This window comes from Adiantum capillus-veneris, chromosome 18, assembly GCF_014529385.1.
Source record: "Adiantum capillus-veneris isolate H3 chromosome 18, ASM1452938v2, whole genome shotgun sequence".
In the NCBI taxonomy this organism is placed as follows: domain Eukaryota; kingdom Viridiplantae; phylum Streptophyta; class Polypodiopsida; order Polypodiales; family Pteridaceae; genus Adiantum; species Adiantum capillus-veneris.
The window spans coordinates 68,615,323-68,636,212 of record NC_140948.1 but is presented as its reverse complement, the minus strand read 5'-3'; the positions used below and the strand labels follow the sequence as shown (position 1 = coordinate 68,636,212).

General features: G+C 45.4%; 2 protein-coding genes across 13 annotated transcripts in view; one reads left to right on the top strand and one right to left on the bottom strand.

Annotated features, from left to right (window-relative positions):
- LOC147435839 (uncharacterized) overlaps window positions 1–20,890 on the bottom strand; it is a 269,080-nt gene that overhangs the window by 150,492 nt on the left and 97,698 nt on the right. For 4 of the 7 annotated variants that reach the window (XR_015185120.1, XR_015185121.1, XR_015185122.1 and 1 more), the window contains exon 2: window positions 13,097–13,223. The exons of the other annotated variants lie outside the window; for them this stretch is intronic. Coding sequence is in view for 1 of the 4 variants with exons in the window: in XM_086488763.1 (XP_086344889.1) it covers window positions 13,097–13,101 (5 nt within the window). In the remaining 3 variants the exon portion in view is untranslated. The remainder of the gene's footprint in view (window positions 1–13,096; window positions 13,224–20,890) is intronic. 7 annotated transcript variants of the gene reach the window in all.
- The window catches only part of LOC147435840 (uncharacterized), a 268,590-nt gene that overhangs the window by 150,435 nt on the left and 97,265 nt on the right, over window positions 1–20,890 (top strand). For all 6 annotated transcript variants that reach the window (XM_086488754.1, XM_086488756.1, XM_086488758.1 and 3 more), the window contains 3 exons: window positions 9,878–10,151; window positions 10,263–10,340; window positions 10,416–10,619. In XM_086488754.1, coding sequence (XP_086344880.1) covers window positions 9,878–10,151; window positions 10,263–10,340; window positions 10,416–10,619 — 556 coding nt within the window. The remainder of the gene's footprint in view (window positions 1–9,877; window positions 10,152–10,262; window positions 10,341–10,415; window positions 10,620–20,890) is intronic.

Genomic DNA, 20,890 nt, shown 5'->3' with positions numbered 1-20,890 from the left:
GGAAGTTCACTTGTATGATCGTACTTCAATGGATGAGAAAGAGCCGGATCACTATGGAAAGTTACTTTTACACATGTGTAATAGCACGGGTATGCTCATTGCCAATGGTGTATCTTTGTGGAGTGAAACCAATGGATTTACATGTAGAAGACATAATGGGGATAGTGTGATTGACTATATGCTACTCTCTGAAGCCATCATGTATCGCATAAAGAGTTTTATGTTTGGTCAATGGACCCTGGAATCCGACCATCGCACCTTATGTATTGACCTTTCATGTGGAGAAGCAACTAAGCATGATAATCTCAGCCAAAGGAAAGAGAAGTTATCACTATGTATGGATTTCAAACGGGCACCAATGTACATTGAAATGGTTGAGCAAAAATTATGGATGACAAAGCTTCAATGTGATGCACCATTGGAAACTAAATGGGAAGCTTTCAAAAAAGCTATTTGTTCTTGTGCGGAGGAATGCTTTGCCATAAAGCATCTCCATGGTATCAACAAAGATAGATCACGCAAAAGGTGGTTTGATAAAGAATGTCAAGATGCTCGAAAGTCCTTGATAAAGCTTGATGCAACTATGGACAAAGACAACTATCAAAGTCATTTGCATACATACAAGGCATTGATTCAAAAGAAGAGAAGAAGATGGGAAGTAAAGCAACAAGAATTTCAAGTCCAAGAAAAGGCACATGCATGTGGAAGATTTTGGAGAAACTTGAGAGGCAAGCGGATTGAGAATTTTGGTAACTTGAGTCTAATGGATATGTACACACATTGTAGGCAATTATATGAGCAAGAAAATACTGAAAAAAGGCCATTTTATGGTTCACTCCCATGTATGCCGTCTTTTTTTACTATTGAGGATGTATGCGGTGGGCTTGAAAAGTTGGCCACTCGCAAAGCGGGAGATCTTCAAGGTATCAAGCCGGAGATGATCAAATGGACGGGAGATTTTACCCATGAGTGGATGTGTGATATGTTCAACCTTGCACTTCAACATGGTATGCCTTATGATTGGAGTACTAATTGGGTTAAGCCTTTGCATAAAGGAGGGGATGTAAAGAATGTAAGCAACTACCGGACTATAATGATTGGGTCTCTTATGGCAAAGTTGTTTGGGTGCATAATGGAAATGAAATTGAGTGATTGGGCTGAAGAGAATGACAAGCGTGCAAAGGGACAAGCGGGTTTTCGTCGATGCCATAGCACCATTGATTATCTTGTCACTCTTCGTGTTCTCATGAAGGAAAGTCCGTTGAAAGGCAAGCTCCAAGTGCCAAGTGAGTTTATGCTTGCGGTTTCTCGAATCTATGAGAAGGTGATTTGTCAATTACACATGGGAAGAGAAATTTCAGAAATTTTTGTAAGCACTATTGGGGTTAAACAAGGATGTCCATTGTCACCAACTCTCTTTGGTCTATGCATCGATCAATTGGAACAAATGGTACTTGACTTTATGCAAGAAGAAGGCATTGAAGAGGTCACTATTTGCAATGCGGTAATCATGCTTTTGTTGTATGCGGATGATGTAGTGCTTCTAGCACACACTTTAGAAGATGCACAAAAGCTTATGGTTGTCCTTGAGAACTTTTGCTTGCATAGTGGGCTGATTGTAAATGAATCCAAAACAAAGGTTATGCTTGTGAAAACCAACCATAAGGAGAAGCCATGCATTGTGTACAACAACGAGACACTTGAAGTTGTTGAGAGCTTTAAGTACCTTGGCCTTGAGGTTCCATCCAATCACAAGTGGCATGAATGTGCTATGCGTCGTTTGGAAGCGGGAAAGAGAGCATATTATGCATTTGAGAACATGTGTAATGCGGGAAACATCAAGTGTTGGGTTCTCAAGAAGTATCTTTTTGATGCATTGGTGACACCGGTTCTTCTTTATGGAGTTGAAGTGTGGGGCGGGAGCATCTCAAAGTCTACTTGGAAAGAGTTTGAGAATGTCCAAAAGCGTTTTCTTACAAACTTTCTCCAAGTTAAGACACAAACACCATATATGCTCCTACTTCTTGAGTCGGGATCTCTTCCAATTGAGGTTATGGGCATGGAAAGGGTTGTGGAGTACATGATAAAGATGCGTCAAAACCCCTCACATCGACTTCCTACAATTGCATGGGAAGCAAGCAAAAAAGTTCAAAAGATGCATAAAAGCAAGATCTTGAGCACGGGATGGATGCAAGATATAAAGAAGTGGTTTGGGAGATGGGATGCATTACACTTGCTACATGATGCTTCAATTGACTCTCAAGTGAATGAAGCTTTTCTACAACGCCAATGTATTACGGCTTGGGAGAAATCCGGTGGGTCACGCTTCATACATTACACCACCTATATTGCCCCGAACTACAAAACCATGTTCTTCGCTAAGAGAGGAAACCGTACTCACACTTACATGCTTGAGCCTATTCCCTTGTCCGCGATACGCACTATCGCAGCAATTCGGCTTAGCTCCCATTTCCGTCGATGCGAGATAGGGCGTTGGGGCAATGGAGAAGAGTCAAATCGATTGTGCACATTATGCTCACTGCAAGTTCGAGAGTCTGAGTACCACACACTACTAGAGTGCTCAGCTTTTGATCACATCCGAACTTGCTTCTCTCACATTTTCAGCCATAACTTAGACCTACACACTTTCCTCTCCCAGCCAAAGTGTGGGCTCTCCATTGCGACTCTCATCACTACAATTTTGGAGCATCGAGAGTCACTCATCAGCCATACACATACTACATCACATGTAACTTTGGTCCCATAGGTCATATTTGACCTCCGAGGACGATAATAAAATCTATCTATCTCTCTCTCTCTCTCTCTCTCTCTCTCTCTCTCTCTCTCTCTCTCTCTCTCTCTCTCTCTCTCTCTCTCTCTCTCTCTCTCTCTCTCTCTCTCTCTCTCTCTCTCTCTCGCGGGACTGTAGTAGCAGCCCAGCCTCCCTCTGTTCGCGCGGCACCACAGCAGGAGCATCGACAGGACTTTAATCTCTCTCAGCGCGCCCATCTTTGAACACATGGCGGATTGCAATGACTGAGGACGTACAGAGCGCGCAGCCCCAACAAATCAGGTAGGGTACTCTCTCTCTCTCTCTCTCCCTCTCTCTCCCCCTCTCTCTCACGGCAGCCCTGCGCGTTCCTTCCTGAGGGTTCCCTCCAGCCCTGCACGTCCAGCTTGAATTTTATAATGGAAAATGATTCTTTGAGCCACACCGTAATGGATCAACGTCAAGGCCATGAATGTTTGATGGATGTTGCACAAACTGTCACACTTGAAGAAGACCCTACACACGACAAGGAATCCGCCATGTCTCACCTGTTTGCAAGCCAAGAGCGAAGGCAACCTTCATGCTCACGAATAAGCAGATGGAGAGGGAAATGAAGGAGTGGAAAACAGAGATGGAAGGATGGTGGAAGGAGAAGGCCAACCTCCTTCAGATGGTCTTCAATGAAGGCGCACAGTGGAAGAAAGAGAAAGAGAGCCTTAACGCAGAAATAAAGACACTCAAAGAAGAAGTCTCAGCCCTCAAACAGGAGAACCCAAACGCCGAGATACGGGCACTCAAAAAAGATGTCTCAGCCCTTAAACAGGAGCTTGCTGATAGAGTAAGCAATGGACTAGAGGAAGGCGAATTTCAACCCTCGGTAATAGATGAAATCAAGGAAATTAAGGAACAGGTAAGGATATTCACCTAGGAAGAAAAACTGAGTGTGCCAAAGACATCTTCATGGGCGGAAATGATAACAAGGACACAGAAAAAGGCAGACGAGGCTGAAAAATGGATTGAGGTCGCCAAGAAAGGGAAAGGTCAAGAAACTCCTTGTACACCGACGCTTATCAACATGACTCTTGAAGAGGAACAAAGAAGGCGGATGCGAACATTGCATATGAGAGTGACCGGTCTCAAGGACATAAACAATGTAGAGAAAGAGGTCACAAGCCTTACATCCATGATGGGGATGGAGATGCCTTTGCACACAAAGGCATGGAGGGTAGGTAAGAAAAGTGATGGCACGGGAGAGTCTTCAAAGGGGAGAGCTCTCATACTACCCTTCCCCTCGTTGGAAGAGAAGAAGGAATTCTTGAGGAAGAGGTCTACTCTCAAAAAGACAGGTACTTTCCTCGGCGATGATCTGACTCTCTCACAGCTCGCACATATGACAGGGGTAATGCCAGAGATTACAGCGGCAAGGGAGAAGGGAAAGATAGCCTTCTACAGAGATGGAAGGGTGGTGATTTTAGAGCGGCGTACTGCATGACGGTGCGAGACATATGGGACCACACTGAAGATGGCTACCTGGAATTGTAATGGGTCTATGAGATTGGACGTGGGTGCATTTGAGGAGAGTTTCAAAGACAAGGATATTGTGTTCTTCTCAGAGACTCATCAGGCCCCTGGACAGGTAATGCCACATGTGGTGGGATACACATGGGAAACAGCTCACAGGACAAATGCGAGATCTAAGCATGGGAGTAGAGGCTCATGAGGAGTAGCAGTGCTATTCAGAGAGGAACTACAACCATTACTGCATATTGTACGAAGAGATGATCATGCTAGATATATGTGGGTGAGACTGAGAGCTGACACTGGCCGGTTCCTATATACTGCCATATGTTACTTTCCTCCCAGTACATCAATGTATGCCGCATCCAGAGGGCAGTCGCCTTTCTCTATCCTAGATGATGACATTTGGGAGTTCTCTAGGGAGGGTGATATCATTCTCCTAGGGGACTTCAATGCCCGAACGGGCAACTCGCAAACAGTCTTCTACGACACTTCAGATGAGATACTTAGAGAGCTGGATGTGGGTGAGTTGGGACTTGACAGATGCTCAGATGACAGAGCGCAAACGGAGTATGGGAGATACCTCATGGAAATGACGACTACACATGGATTAGCCATACTTAATGGATTACAGCGATTTCCTGGAACAGCCGGTTTCACATGCTTTCCGCATAGACATGGGGCCAGTACAGTGGATTATGTTATGACACAACCGAGCTTTGTCCCCTGCATTCAGGATTTCACAGTGGGAGCCAGGCCAATGGGCATAGCAGTAGATCATGCTCTCTTGACACTATCCATTAAATTTCAGTATAGTACAACCCAGACATCAGGAGGCAGGTCACACACCTGCTATACATTCACACCAGAGACTGATTTCGTTTATTCAGTGGAGATCTGGGACCGTCTATTGGAAGGCACAGCTGGCACAAATGGTACATGCCTCTCAGTGGAGGAGTGCACCCCTCTATTGACTGAGACACTGCATGGGGCTGCATCAGTGGTGTACCCACACACTCAGCCGGGCAAGAGACGACATTCTAGGAGCATGCCCCATAATAGTTGGTATGATGAGGAGTGCAGAGAGATGAGAGCCCAGCTTCAGAAGGATCTTCTTTTAGGAGTCATCACTTACAGACAGTCTCGGATTGCTTTCCGACGCCTTATGCGACGGAAGAAGCGAGCTTACCTAGCTCAGATGGAGCGAGACTTGTATCAGATGTTCTTGAGTAGGGACTCAGGAGAGGCATGGCGACTCTTCCATGAACACTCCCCTCCCCCAGTGATTACTTCACCTGAGGTGTGGGGCCAATATGCGACATCATTATATACGGTTCCTGGACAGGAACCCCTTCCAGACCCTACCAAGCCTTGCCCAGCTACAAGCACTTTCTTTACACCTGAGATGGTACAAAGGGCCATCGACAGGATGAAGACCGGGAAGGCATATGATCATGACGGTCTAGTAGCGGAGCACTTTATACATGCCAGCGATATGCTCATGGAGGTTCTCGCAGTGTTGTTCAATCGTGCCATGTGTGAGGGATTACCTGAGACTTGGAGGCTGTCTAATATTGTGCCTATCTTCAAGGCTGGTGACCCTACAGAGCCTGGGAACTACCGCACTATTATGGTTGGACACACATTGGCACGGTTGTATGCATCTATCCTGGAGCAACACTTGAGTAATTGGGCAGAGGGCGAGGGTGTACAAGCGAAGGGTCAAGCTGGCTTCAGGAGGGGTTTCTCCACTCTTGATCATATTCTGACACTCAGGGCCATCATTGAGGAGGGCAGACCACATGGGAGACGGATCTATTGTAGCTTTGTGGATTTTCGTAAAGCATTTGACATGGTACCAAGAGCTCGATTGATGCGTAGATAACAGGAGATGGGGGTGCCCATAGAGGTGATTTGGGGGATTATGGCTTTGTACAGATCAGTGATGGGACATGTACGCACTCCGGAAGGGGTATCTGATTTAATTCACTCTACTATTGGAGTGAAACAGGGCTGCCCATTGTCTCCTACGCTATTTGGTATGTATGTTGATGAGGTGTCTGATTACATCGACAGAGAGGGTGACAAAGGTGCACAGCTGGCAGGGACGTGGATCCCATTGTTGCTTTATGCTGATGATATTGTGCTGATATCTGATTCACCAGAAGCTATGCAACGACAGTTGGATGCACTACGCAGTTTTGCACAGGATAGTGGATTGTGTGTAAACCTAGGTAAAACCAAGGTTATGGTGTTTAACACCACACCGCAATGGGTCAGGAGATCAGCACCTACTTTCAAGTATGGTCAAGAGACTGTGGAGTATACAAATGCATACACTTACCTGGGGGTAGTCTTTACTGGGCCGAGATTTTCCTTGAAAAGAGCGGCAGAGACTAGACTAACCAGAGCTGGTGCAGCTCTGGGAGGAATGGAGAGGATGTGTTCGCAACTTCAGTTCCAAGAACCCAGGACAAAGTTATGGCTCTTTGATACTCTGGTTGCCTCTACTATGTTATATGGGGTGCAGGTTTGGGGACCTTCTGTAGGCCAGGAGGGTTGGAGGCGTATGGAGAAGCCCGTGGTATCTATGATCTCTCGGCTGATTAGAGCCAAGGCTTCCGTACCGCATGATATCATTCGAGCGGAATTAGTTGCTCCCCCTATGGTGATTGAGACACTTACTAGATCAGTCTCCTTTGTTCACAGTCTGTGGGATACTACCAGAGACAGATATGCCAGGGTGGCTCTAGAGTCCTCCAGACAATTAGCTCTTAATGGGGATACATCATGCTAGTATGCACAGATGGCATCATGGTTTCAGACACATGGTTTCACCATGGACAAGTTGCCTCCTTTTCAATACTCTCTACAGGCACCCTTGAGGTCTTTGATGCGGGTAGAGATTAATAGACTCATTCGTCAGGATTTGATTCAGCTGGACACGAGGAGGACATGAGTTATGAGGATCAGAGATGTCTTGGGCTATATCTACTTGAGCTACACAGGCATAGAGAAACTTTACTGAGGAGAGCTGAAGAGAGACAACCCCAGAGACAGATCACAGATTTCTTTACACTAGATACTGTACACCCAGAAGAACAAACAGAGGAGCAACCAACAGTAGAGAGGTCTACCCGCACTACTGGCATTCTAATAGATCGTGCATTGGAGCTAGGGAGATCTAGACGACCCCGATGGAGAAGAGGAGCTACACAGTTTCGAAGGAGGCTACAGCAAAGGATTCGAGCCATACGTTTTCGTCGTCCAGAGTACAGATGAAGATGGATCTCTATGCAGATAGATTTCTACTTCCCTCCCAAATTGTCTGCACATTGTATAGCTCAGTTCACACGATTCACGCCTTTCGCCTTTCACACCTATCCGCTTAGTTTAGGATTCCGCAGTATTTATATCTTGTTATCCCTAGTTTAATTTATTTTGTTAATCTGAATTGATATCAGATACACCGCATTGTAACTTCCTGGTCTCATAGGTCACTTTGGCCTTTTGAAGACGTTAATATAACATTTCATTTCAGTTCTCTCTCTCTCTCCTCTCTCTCTCTCTCTCTCTCTCTCTCTCTCTCTCTCTCTCTCTCTCTCTAGGCTTCATGCTACTACTATATTGTATCATGGTGACACTTATCCCCACTTCGTACCTTTGTGGCATGATACCATTGCTCAGCCTACCAGCCACCCATAAGAGTCGGTAGCACTCCTATCTCAGTTTTTTGTTTTTAGTTTTCTTTGTTTGTACCCAGACTTAGTACCAGACTCATCATTGTAATCAATTGGTCTCATATGTCATTTTGGCCTTTTGTAGACGTTAATATATCATTTCATTTCATTGCATCTCTCTCTCTCTCTCTCTCTCTCTCTCTCTCTCTCTCTCTCTCTCTCTCTCTCTCTCTCTCTCTTTGTGTGTGTGTGACATCGAGCCTGAGACAGAGTTGCACTACACATGCCACTGCCCCGTCTACTATCAGATACGAGGCCGCTTCCATTGCTTGTTCAGAGAGGGCTTTGGACCACTCTCGAGTCATGCGGTACGAGGATCAGAGATGCCTGGGTCTGATTTTGCTCAAGCTGCGCAGACACAGAGAGAGCTTGATGAGAGGAGAGGCTAGCCAGTCTCAGAGACAGATCACAGACTTCTTTGGAGCTGCCACTGGACACCCGGAGGAGCTACTACCACAGTAGAGCTCGCCGCCTCACACCAAAGGCACACTGATCGACTGATCGACCGAGCTGGGGAGATCCAGACGCCCATGATTACAGAGGAGTACACAGCATCGACGGAGTCTACATTAGAGGATTCGGATCACTTTGGCCCGACACGCACGACGCCCGGTCAGACTACTGACCATGGAGGAGATTGATGAGATCCACCAGCGACCGATGCTGGATCTCTTGTGATCTAGCTATCCCAACTAGCTGCTTAGCTCACACCTAGCAATTTAGGATTCCATAGCATTTTATTTTTTCATTTTGTCATTTTGTCATCTTGTTAATCTAACTTTGTATCAGATACACCCCATTGTAACTTTCTGGTCTCATAGGTCACTTTGGCCTTTTGAAGACGTTAATATAACATTTCATTTCTCTCTCTCTCTCTGACAAGTGTGTATTATTGAGTATTGTGAGTCCTTGAGGATGTTGGGGTGAGCCTGTCCTCAAGGTGCCGTACAAATCAAAACATACATACAAGGACTCCAAGGTTAGGGTGATTTGTAGGAGTCATAAAGTATGAACCATTAAGGATGTAGTGATGCGAACCCATCGTCTCAATAAAGCATGTTGACGCTTCCCCATTGCCCTGGAGGAGCCAGCTGAAGTATCCCACTGACCACAAATAGTGTGGACTACCTCTGTGGAAGGGGAAGGCTGACTACCAGTAACATGCAACCATCTAGCTTCCAAATCATCAAAGTGACTATAACTATAGTAGAGAAAATCAGCTTGCCGGGGTGACACTCAAAAGCATGTATAGTATCTGGCAACAACTCGACTGTGCCCCGTCGGTAGCCGAGATCCTCAACAGTTCAAACTCACACCCGCGGTACTCTCATTGACCGAGTATTGGAGCTAGGGAGATCGAGATGCCCACGACTGAGGAGAGGAGCTTCATAGCATCGACGGAGACTACAGCAGAGGATTCGAGCCATACTATCTCAACATCCAGAGTACAAATGAGGATGGATTCATCACCCATTATATTACCCTCTTGTATTGGGCACCCATTGTATCAGTGGTCACACATACCCCACACAATTCCAGCTAGTCGCACTTATGCCATTTCCCTCTTGAATAACAGGTCTTGAGTTCAACTCCTCGTCGGCTAGATCTTTAAGGTCTCTTGGGATAGTTTCGTACGACGTTAAAACTCTCTTCTTCTTCTTCTTCTTCTTCTTCTTCTTCTTCTTCTTCTTCTTCTTCTCTCTCTCTCTCTCTCTCTCTCTCTCTCTCTCTCTCTCTCTCTCTCTCTCTGTGTGTGTGTGTCCATTTGCAAAAATTTTATTTTTTCACCCACTAGCTCATGCCGAGTATACTTATTGAGAAGTCAGAGGACACTTTCGTTTTCTTGCAGGCTACCTTTTGTTTTCTTTGTTACCATTGTATTCCTGTTTGGGCAAGTAGTTCGTGTTATGGTTGATTATTGGCTTCGAGTATGGACAGACCAAAAATATCAGCTGAGGGAAAACATTTACATAGCAGTTTATTCGAGTTTTGTCATCGGTGCAACTATATTATCACTCTCTAGAGCCCTTCTCTATATGCTTGCAGCAATATCTGCAGCAACCAGGATGCATGGCCAAATGGCTGAACGAGTGCTTCGTTCGCCACAACTCTTCTTTGATCAGGCATTTACTTCTTCTAAACTTTGGGTTCACCACTTATGATGAATTCTGTATTTTGAAGTACACCAGGAAATGAGTAGTAAGTTTTTTACCTCTTACTTTCGCTTTTGGCAGAATATTACTGGAAGAATATTGAATCGATTTAGCAAGGATCAAGCTTTAGTAGATGAAACCTTACCCACCACTGCACAGGCAGGTGTTTTATGATTTCTGATTGTTTTTTATATGTTTGCACCATTCCAACTGTCTATTTCTGATTTTCTGCAGCAATTTTTTGAGTATTCTGTCTCAAGCTTGGGAAGCTTAATTTTTATAGGAGTGCTCATTCCATGGTTCTTATTGGCGTTCCCTCCTTTCCTATTTGTTTTCTTTTATCTTCAACGTAGATATGTTGTGATATCAAGGGAACTAAAGAGACTTGAAGGAATCTCACGGTCACCTATCTACGCACACTTCACACAGACCCTTCAGGTAAAATTTGAATTTAATTCAGTACAGGTACTAATATGTAGAACTTCCTTTTGCTGTCATTTTTTATTCCTGTGAGCTAATAACATGATTATCACATCTTTTTCCTGTAGTTGTCTATACGTCCTTAGCAGAAACACAAATAAGAATATGCAGAGGTATGCTGCACGTTAAGACTGTTATAAGTGCAAAGGAAGGTGGAAATACGTAGGAATTAGGAGTGTGTAGTGTCAAATGAAAAATAAAGTAAAGACTAGAGATTGAGGGAAGGAGCGGGCGGGGGGGCGGGCCGGGGGGGGGGAGAGGAAATGAAATGTTAAATTGACGTCTTCAAAAGGCCAAAATGACCTATGAGACCAAAAGGTTACATCCATGTGTGACCAGTACAATGTTTTGGGGAACATAAAAATCAAAATAAATGAGGGTACCTAGAGCGGGTAGGTATGTAAGCCTACCCTACAGATGAGAGAGAGAGAAATGAAATGAAATGTTATATTAACGTCTTCAAAAGGCCAAAGTGACCTATGAGACCAGAAAGTTACAATGCGGTGTATCTGATACAAAGTCAGATTAACAAAAAAGAAAAAAAGAAAAACTAGGATAACAAAATATAAATACTGCGGGATCCTAAACTAAGCAGTACAATGTGAAGACAATATGGGAGGGGAGTAGATCCATCTTCATCTGCACTCTGGACGACGAAAGAGTATGGCTTGAATCCTTTGCCGTAGCCTCCTTCGAAATTGTGTAGCTCCTCTCCTCCCTCGGGGTCGTCTAGATCTCCCTAGCTCCAATGCTCGGTCTATGAGAATGCCAGTAGTGCGGGTAGACCTCTCCACCGTCGCTGGTTGCTCCTTTGTCTGTTCTTCTAGGTGTACAGTATCTAGTGTAAAGAAATCTGTGATCTGTCTCTGGGGATGTCTCTCTTCACCTCTCCTCGGTAAGGTTCCTCTATGCTTGTGTAACTCAAGTAGATAAAGCCCAAGACATCTTTGATCCTCATAACTCATGACCCTAGATAGAGGCCCAAAACCTTCTCTGAATAGACAGTGAAAACGACCTCGTATCTCATAGTACACTGTGCAATGACATATGTAATGTACTTCTGTCTCTAGCTCTAGATGGCATAAGCGGCATATTCTGTTATATGCCGGTGTCCTTCTGAATCTGCCAATCTCAATCTCGAGCTGATGTGAGGACGTGCGTATCTGGCCAATGGCACACCGCAAACCATGCGAAAGATGCGTGTCCATATAGCTAGGTCGAATCACAAACCCATCCCCCGTGAGGTGGAGAAGATGCTCTCTATAGAGAGAGAGAGAGAGAGAGAGAGAGAGAGAGAAGAAGAAGAAAGAAAGGAAGATGTATTTTTTTTTAAAGAAAAAGATCCTTCCATTAGTTAAGAAAACTGCCCATAGGGCTACAAACCACCTCTACTAGAGAGGGCTACATCAAAAGCATGGGGAGACTCTCCCAGTGAGTAAACAAAATATGTACAATGAGGGCTAAATCACAAAATGGGAGGAGAAAAGAGCCACACAGGTGCACGGTGGTGCCATCTGGGTGCACCCTGGACCAAGATGAAGAAAGGCCCTGGGCACTAGAGTTGCAAGAAAGCCTCTTTGCGCTCCCGCATGCGGTCGAAGCTTCCCTGAAGTCTCTCGAACTGACCCTTGAGAGTGTAAATCAACTCCAACCAAAGGTCACGAACAGTCTCTGTCAGTGGGATAGGGCGAGCCTTGAAGATGCAAAAGCAACAGGCCCACCAAATGAACCAGAGTGTCAGGCCAATTACAAGCTCCCAACACACCTCTCTCTCACTGCACCACTCTTGGGGGGGTAATCTCTGTGGCAGGCTGAAGTGTAGGTCGACCACCCTAGATCACTATCATCCTATTGGTGGAGGCTAGCTCAAAATGGGAGCGCAGGGCCCGTAAGAGTGGACGAGGCTACAGCACCCCAAGTGTACAGTCGTGCTGTGGAAAGAGTCATCAGCCGAAGAACCCAAAACCAAACCTGTTGTGCCATGGGGCAGTCCCACAAACAGTGACGCTGACTCTCCAAAGGATGCTCGCAAGCTGCACTCCCAACTGTTGTAGCTCTGTGTGCAACTACCCACTGGAACAAAGTGACTCCTCGGCTGTCTGGAGTCCCACAACCGCTCCCAAAAACCTGACAAGAATTCAGCTGAGACCCTCCTCCTGTCAATGAAGTGCTACAGCAGGACGAGCCTCTCTCCTTGCTGCCAGTATGTGGCGCTCCAGTCGAATAGTGTACTGAAAGAAGGGGATCCCAGGGTGATCAGCTGAAGAGAAGAGGTCAAAAGGAAGACATATTAACTTCTTGTGGAGGCCAAACATTCCCTATAAGACGGAGAAGGTACATCCTTGCTTACATTCCACTATGGGCATCGATGCCATAATCTGGCATAAAGGCATGAAAGGAAAAAGAAAAAACTTAAAAATTACAAGCTTCCATACCTCATGGGAGCTGAATATCACAACTTTTAACAATCATCATGTGCATCTCTGATGGCTGGCAGTAGACTTCACATCAACAGACCTTCGGGCTACCAGCAAGACCTTCAACACCTCCACCTGTTGCATCCTATTAACATAGTAGGATCGTTTAGAGAAATAGCACTTGAGATAACAAAATACACACATTAGACACAAAGTTTTTGCATTACATATTGAGAGAAATGAGGCTTATATAGCTATGTACAAAGGAAACTGCAAAGACCGGGATGTCGTAATCACTGAGGTATGCTATGCATGCGGATGTTTCCCGTAGAGTGTGGCTTGAACTAGTACAAGGATCTATAGTTGAGGTTGTATTCCAAAGCCCTCCTTCAAGCTCAACATTCTAACCTAATTGAGTATCCCCTAGGGACCACCAAACATTGCTAAGTGTGGATGGCACAATAGGCGCTTACTCTAGTGACAATTGCTTAGGTGTGATGTGGCTTGTCAATTGGCATTGATGCCAAGAGTGGCTGGGCGGCGGGGGGGGGGAGAGAGAGAGAGAGAGAGAGAGTTTGTGCATACGCAAGTAAGAAAGAGATGGAGCTAGTGTTGGCACATGAGAGAAGATGGGGGTGTTGCAACCCTTGAAGAGTCTCAAGCTCTTATGGGTCCCTTTGGCGTTGGCCTTTCTGTGCACATGAATCACATACGCCTTGTGTTTTTATTTTTAGAGAGGTGGTAGCCTTAAACGGCTCCCTCTAGAGTGACTTCATCACTTGGGCTATCCAAAATCCATACTTGGGAGTAGAAAATTTCCCAGGTAAAGAAAATGATCTTAAAGAGATTAGACCAATTTAGTTAGCTATAAGCATAGGTAACTTAGAAAATTAACGGAGATAATAAAACATAATTAAAGTAAGCTTATTACTACTCCATAGCAAAAAATTCTCTAATCACTTAGGCCCTGATACCATGTTAACATATTAGGATCATTATTAGAGAAATATCACTTGAGATAACGAAGTACACACACTGGACACAAAGTTCTTGCATTTGATTATGAGAGAAATGAGGCTTATATAGCTATGTACAAAGGGATATTGCATAATCAATGAGCAAACACTGTGATGACCTAATCGATGAGTGCAATGAGGGTGTTCCCCATAGATTGTGCCTTGAACTAGTACGGGGATCTAATGTTGAGGTTGCATTTCAACACATCCCTTGCTGCTTCTCAAGTGTTGACTACTCCACCTTTTGTGTCTAGAGCGAGGAAGACTCCTACGACTCCTTGTTTCGTGTTGGAATTCAGGCCAACTCGCCGGACATCCCACTTACTACTAACCCATCTACTAACTTAACCATATATACACTTATTCTTTAATACAAAGAGAATAAGGAGTTGCAACAGGATAACGTTGCTGTGTGCTCTACCCACAGTAGGTCTCCCTCTCTTAGCTCTCGCACTTGCACTCGCACACGCTTCCCGCAGCACCTTCAATTGGTATCAGAGCAAGGTTTTGTGCTTGCCGTTTTCGCGTCTGTGCGCACGCACTTTCAAAAGTGCAAACAGGTTTTAGATTTAGGCATCGGCAAATTCAACGTTCCGAGAGCGTTTCCATCAGGTGTCCTAGGTGTCCTGAGTATTTACCCCCCTTTCGAAGCTGTTCGTGCAGTCGAAAGCTTCATTCGAGCTACGCTTCAGGAGTTGTATTTTTCAACTCCACTTTTGCTACAGCTACAGCTACAGCTACAGGTACAGGTACAGGTACAGGACACAGGTGCAGGTTGTTCAAAGCCTATTTTGGGATGGTATATAGCCGTTTTATGGCTATTATGTGCTATTGAGACGGTGTTTATGGACTGATTAGGAGCACTTTTCGGCATCAACATTGTCTTGGGTTTTTCAGGCATCCATCTCCTCACAGGTTCTTGCATACATACAGGATATCCAGGTTTCTGGTTGCAGTGTTTTGCATCAGCACAGATTTCAGTGGGAGTATTTGATGCAGATATACATTGTTTTGGCACTTTTGTTAGTGCTTGAGCTCTTTTGAGAGCGGTTTTACTCCCCGCAGGGATTTGTTTACTGCTTGCACATTTTGTTTGGTGCCTGTTTGAGCACGTATACTGCACCTTACAGTATTGTTGACAGTGGATGTACGTTGAGTTGCGGAAATTTTCATATGTACCTTTTGTGGAGCCTATTTGGCTTGTTTCTGGCAACCCCGATCCTTTCCGAAACTTGGTTCGGAGACCCTTTCTGAGACTGTGCTGGTTTCTTGTCTGCATAACCTTTTGTGAGGATCGATAGCGTGAGATTTTCTTGAGCTGGGGGATTCTCGAATCTTGAGATCCTTTCGGTGATATAGGTTGTTGGAGTACCCCTTTTTCGTGGCCTCGCCATAGGACATGTATAGAGAGGGCTAGGTGCATTTGACGCCGTGTTGGCAGTCTTGGGTCAGCTTTTGACTTTTTATGCACAGTTAGTGGTTGATGTGTTTGTCTTATGCTCTGAGAGCATTACTCTTTATGCATTATTGATCTCTTGTGACTGTTTTGGATTGAGATTCTGTCAGTTTTTCTGGGAAAACTCTATCGAATTTTTTCCAGAATTACTAGTGTTTATTGCCATATTATCTTTAGCTTATAGCCACGTCATTTAGTGGTGAAAAGAATATTTACAATATCCGGAAATTTGATAGGATGAATTTTGCTATCTGGAAAGAGCAGATTCAAGATGTTCTTATACAAAAAGGCCACTTGGATCCTATCATGGAGCACCCAGAGGGCAAGTATACACATGTTGAGTGGGAGAAACTTGGTGCTAAGGCCAAATCTACCCTTCGTTTGCATTTGGCCGGATCTGTGTACTTTACTATAGTTGGAGAAAGGACTGCTAGAGATGTATGGGATAAGTTGTGTTCCAGTTATGAGAACAAAAGTACCACTAATAAGGTTTTCTTGATGAAGAAGCTGTTTGACCTTTGTATGAAGGAAGAGGGCACTATTTCTACTCACATTAATGAGTTCAATATCATTTTCACTGAGTTGACCACTCAGGGTTTGGTCTTCGATAAGGAAATCAAATGTATCTTCTTGCTATGCAGTTTACCCTCATCTTGGGATACGTTTTGTACTGCGATTAGAAACTCGGCACCTGGTACCAGTCTAGTGTACAATGACGTCCTTGGGAGTCTGTTGACCGAGGAGATTCGCAGGAAATCTCTCAAAGGCAAGAAGGATGGTGATGCGTATGTTGCTAGTGATAGACAGAGGGGTCGCACTCAAAGTCGTGCCAAAAGCAAGGAACGTGGGGGCTCACGCAGTAAGTCTCTAGGTTCTATGCGTAATGTCGAGTGCTATCACTGCCATAAAAAAGGGCATGTGAAGAAGGATTGCAGGAAATGGCAGCAAAGCAAGAAGGATAAACAATCCGGTGAAACTTCTAAGTCTGATGACTCAAACAAGGGCAAAGCAAAGTTGGAGGAGATCAATGTGCTAGAGTCTTCAAATGCTCCTATTGTAGAGACTCTTCCAGCGGTTGTTATGCCACTTACCTCTAACGTATTGGTCTTCACAGCAGATCTACCTGTCGAGGCTCTTGTTTTAGAAGATGTCCACTATGCACACAATTGGATAGTACATTCTGGTGCAAGTTTCCATGTGACACCACATAGAGAGTGGTTCTCTACTTATTCTCACTCTTGTGACAAAGTGAGACTTGGTGATGCTTATGAACTAGACATTGAGGGTGTCGGAAACGTCAAATTGCATCTAAGGAATGGCACGCACTTTACTTTATGTAATGTCAGACATGTTCCCAAGTTGACTCAGAGGTTGTTTTCTGTTGGTCAGCTTGATGATTTGGGCTACAACACCACATTTGGCAATGGTTCGTGGATAGTACACAAAGGTAATCTTGTTGTACTCAGAGGTCAAAAGCATGGTACCTTGTATTCCATGCATGTGCCAGATGTTGGTCATGATTACATATCTATAGACGAGTTGTCGTCTATTGAGTTGTGGCATTGCCGGCTAGGTCATATTAGCCAAAAAGGAATGAGAACTCTGACTCGTTTTGGCTACTTACCTGTCTTGTCTTATGTTGACTTTCCTGTTTGTGAACACTGTATCTATGGCAAACAGATTAGGTCCGTCCACTTACCATTGGCTCAAAAGCGAGTTGAACCTCTAGATTTAGTACATAGTGATGTTTGTGGTCCTATATCAACCAAATCTCTAGGGGGGGCCAGCTATTTTGTGACATTCATAGATGACTCTACTCGAAAGGTTCGGGCATATCCTTTGAAACATAAGGATCAAGTTCTTTTTGTGTTCCAGAAATTTTTGGCACTCGTTGAGAATCAGTCTGGCAAGAAACTCAAGAGGTTGCGAACTGACAACGGTGGAGAGTATGTCTCCAAGGAGTTTGACAATTTCTCTGCTAAAAGGGAGATTAAAAGGCAGTTTATTGTACCATACACACCAGCTCAGAATGGAGTTGTTGAGCGCATGAATCGTACGATTTGGGAAAGAGTCACAACCATGCTTTCTGCGGCAAATCTCACACAAGGCTTCTGAGCAGAAGCCGTCTTGATAGCAGTGCACATCATAAATCATTCACCTAGTATGCCATTGAATTATGAGATTCCAGAAGAGTTATGGTCTAAACGTAAGCCCCAATATAACCATCTTCGTGTTTTTGGTTGTGAAGCTTATGCTCACTTGCCTAAATAACTTCGACAGAAGTTAGAGCCAAAGTCACATAAATGTATTTTCATTGGATATGGTGCAGATGGAGGATGGGATATCGTCTCTAGCACCCGGAATCTCGTCGACTCATCCGTAGTTCAGATGTGATCTTCAATGAGTCGAAGATGCATAAACAACCTATCAAGGAAATAGAGGTTCGAAGAGGCACTTTTGAGAATGTTGCCTTAGAGACAGTGAATCAACTCAACGCGCTACTGATGTACCTTCCACTAGCAATGCTCCAGAGGGAGCGGATAGCAATGGTCAAGGAGTGAGACGGTCTACCAGAGTCTCTTGTCCACCTGCGCATTTCGAGCACCAGGTCTTGATTACATCATGTTGACCAGTTGCGGTAAGCCAAGCTGCTACCAAGAAGCCATGATGACGGATGATGCGGTGAAGTGGGAGCAGGCTATGGAATCTGAGTATAACTCGATTCTGGCTAATGACACTGAGACTTGGTAGAGCTGCCAAATGATGCGAAAGCTTTACCTTGCAAATGGGTTTACAAGAAGAAGTTTACCTCAGGTGATCCAAATCCAAAGTACAAGGCTAGATTTGTAGCCAAAGGGTTCAAACAACAAAAGGGAGTCGATTTTGATCAAATCTTCTTGCCTTTGGTCAAGATGACAACGCTTAGAACCGTACTTGGTCTTGTAGTGATTGAGGACATGGAACTTGTCCAAATGGATGTGAAGACAGCATTTCTTCACGGGGATCTAGATGAGGATGTTCACATGCAGCAGCCTGAAGGGTTTGTTCAGGAAAACGCATCTCGTGAGGAGCTAGTATGTAAGCTCAAAAAGGAACTTTATGGCTTAAAGCAAGGTTCAAGGAAGTGGTATCATAAATTTGATGCATGTATGAGGTCTCAAGGGTATAAAAGGAGCGAAGAGGATCACTGCTTGTACACGAGAAAGCTAGATGATGGCTCGATGATCATTCTAGTTTTGTATGTTGATGACATGCTTATAGCTAGGAAATCCTTTGCGGAGATTGCCAACTTGAAGAAAACACTTAGCAATGCTTATAGCTAGGAAATCCATTGCGGAGATTGCCAACTTGAAGAAAACTCTTAGCAACAATTTTGCAATGAAAGATTTGGGGGATGCTACTCACTTCTTGGCATGCGAATCAAAAGAGATCGCAAACATCGTATTCTTGGGTTATCTCTTGAAACATACATTGAGAAAGTTTTACAGCGTTCCAATATAGAGGGGGGGAAAGCATTGAGTACCCCAATGCAGGCATTCTTGAGTATCAGCAAGGAAGATGCACCCAAATCTGATGCTGAGCAAGTAGAAATGGCTAAGGTACCATATTCTTCGGCAGTGGGCAGTCGCATGTATGCTATGGTGGCCACAAGGCCAGACATTGCTTTTGCAATGGGAGTGGTGAGCCGATATATGGCAAATCCTGGCAACAAGCATTGGGAAGCAGTGAAGCACATTCTTAAGTACCGCAAAGGTACGGTCGGCAGGTGTTTACGCTTCGGGAACAATGATGCATCCATCGTGTGTTATGCGGATGCAGACTATGCGGGTTGTGTCGACAATAGGAGATCGACATCTGGCTATGTCTTCATATTTGCTGGAGCAGCAGTATCTTGGAGGTCGTGTCTTCAAGATTGTACGTCGTCTTCCACTACGGAAGCAGAGTACATTGCGTTGTCGGATGCAAGTAAAGAGGCTGTATGGTTATCTCACTTGGTCAGAAATCTTCGCATTGATGAGACTCCAGTGATGTATTGTGATAGTCAGAGTGCTCTTGCATTGGCAAGGAATCCCGTGTTTCACTCCAAATCGAAACACATTGAAGTTAGGTATCATCTCGTGAGAGATTTCTTGGCCAAAAAGCTCATTGATTTGGTCAAGGTACACACTGATGACAACCCAGCAGATTCTTTGACGAAAGGCTTAGTTTTGGAGCGGTTTACACATTGCAGTGAGTTGATGGGTATAGGTTGAAGCCACTAGATTGCTTCACGGTTGTACATACCAGGTCACTTGGGCTGCATTGGTCTTCAAGTGGGAGTTTGTTGGGATTCAGGCCAACTGGCCGGACATCCAACTTGCTACTAACCCATCTACTAACTTAACCGTATAGAAACACTAAAAGTTTATTTACAGAGGCTTGAGCGCGCTCGCTGCTGCTGTGTATTCCTCGCTGCGCCATCGTACCCACCCCCCCCCCCCCCCCCCCCCCCCCCAAGCGCTACCTTGTACTCCCGCTGGCTGCCTCCCCCCTCCCGCCTGACCTCAGCCCCGCTGCCCCCCCTCGTGCTGCCCCTGTCCCAGCCTGTCCGCCCGCCCTCATCCCCAGCTGCCGCCGCCCGCAGCCTTATCCCCTACGCTTGTTTCGCTGCCTACCCGATTGCCTCCCCCCCCCCCCCCCCCCCCCCCCCCCCCCCCCCCCCCGCCTCGGCCTGTTCGCCTGCCCGTTTGGTTCCTTCCCCTCGGCAACTCCCTGCAATTCGGCACTTTCGGCACTTGTTTCAATTCCTTGGAGCAGTGTTTGGCGCGCCCAATTGCAGCACCCTCCCGTCGTCCCCTTCTTACGCCACAGCAGTAGACACAGATGGAGACTCCAGCTTCGCCACAGAGGGACTCGCCAGAAGCCCCCTCACCCGACCCCGCTGAGCCCACCATTCGACTTGCTCTCTCGCCTACAGAGCAAGCGAGCCTTGCCGCAGAGGTAGAGCGATTGCAGGCGACCTCGGTCATCTGCAAGATTCCACCGGACCTAGCAGAGGAGAGTTGCGAGACCTTCTCCAGGCCCGCCTTCTCGCAGGTGGGCAAGATCTTGGATGTCCAGATTCTCGGACGGGGTTACTATCAGATCGAGTTTGAGTCCTCCGAGATGGCGTCCAAGGTCATAGCTATGAGTCCACTGGCCATCCGAGCATCACGTGCCCACTTTCGACAGTGGCGACATGGTTTTGACCCAGCTTCGGATGTTCTAGTAGAGGAGGCAGACATCCCCATCTCAGTCTGCTTTCCAGGTTACGGAGGGAGTACCTACCACTTCTTTCCAGGATCGGTTCTGCCATTGGGA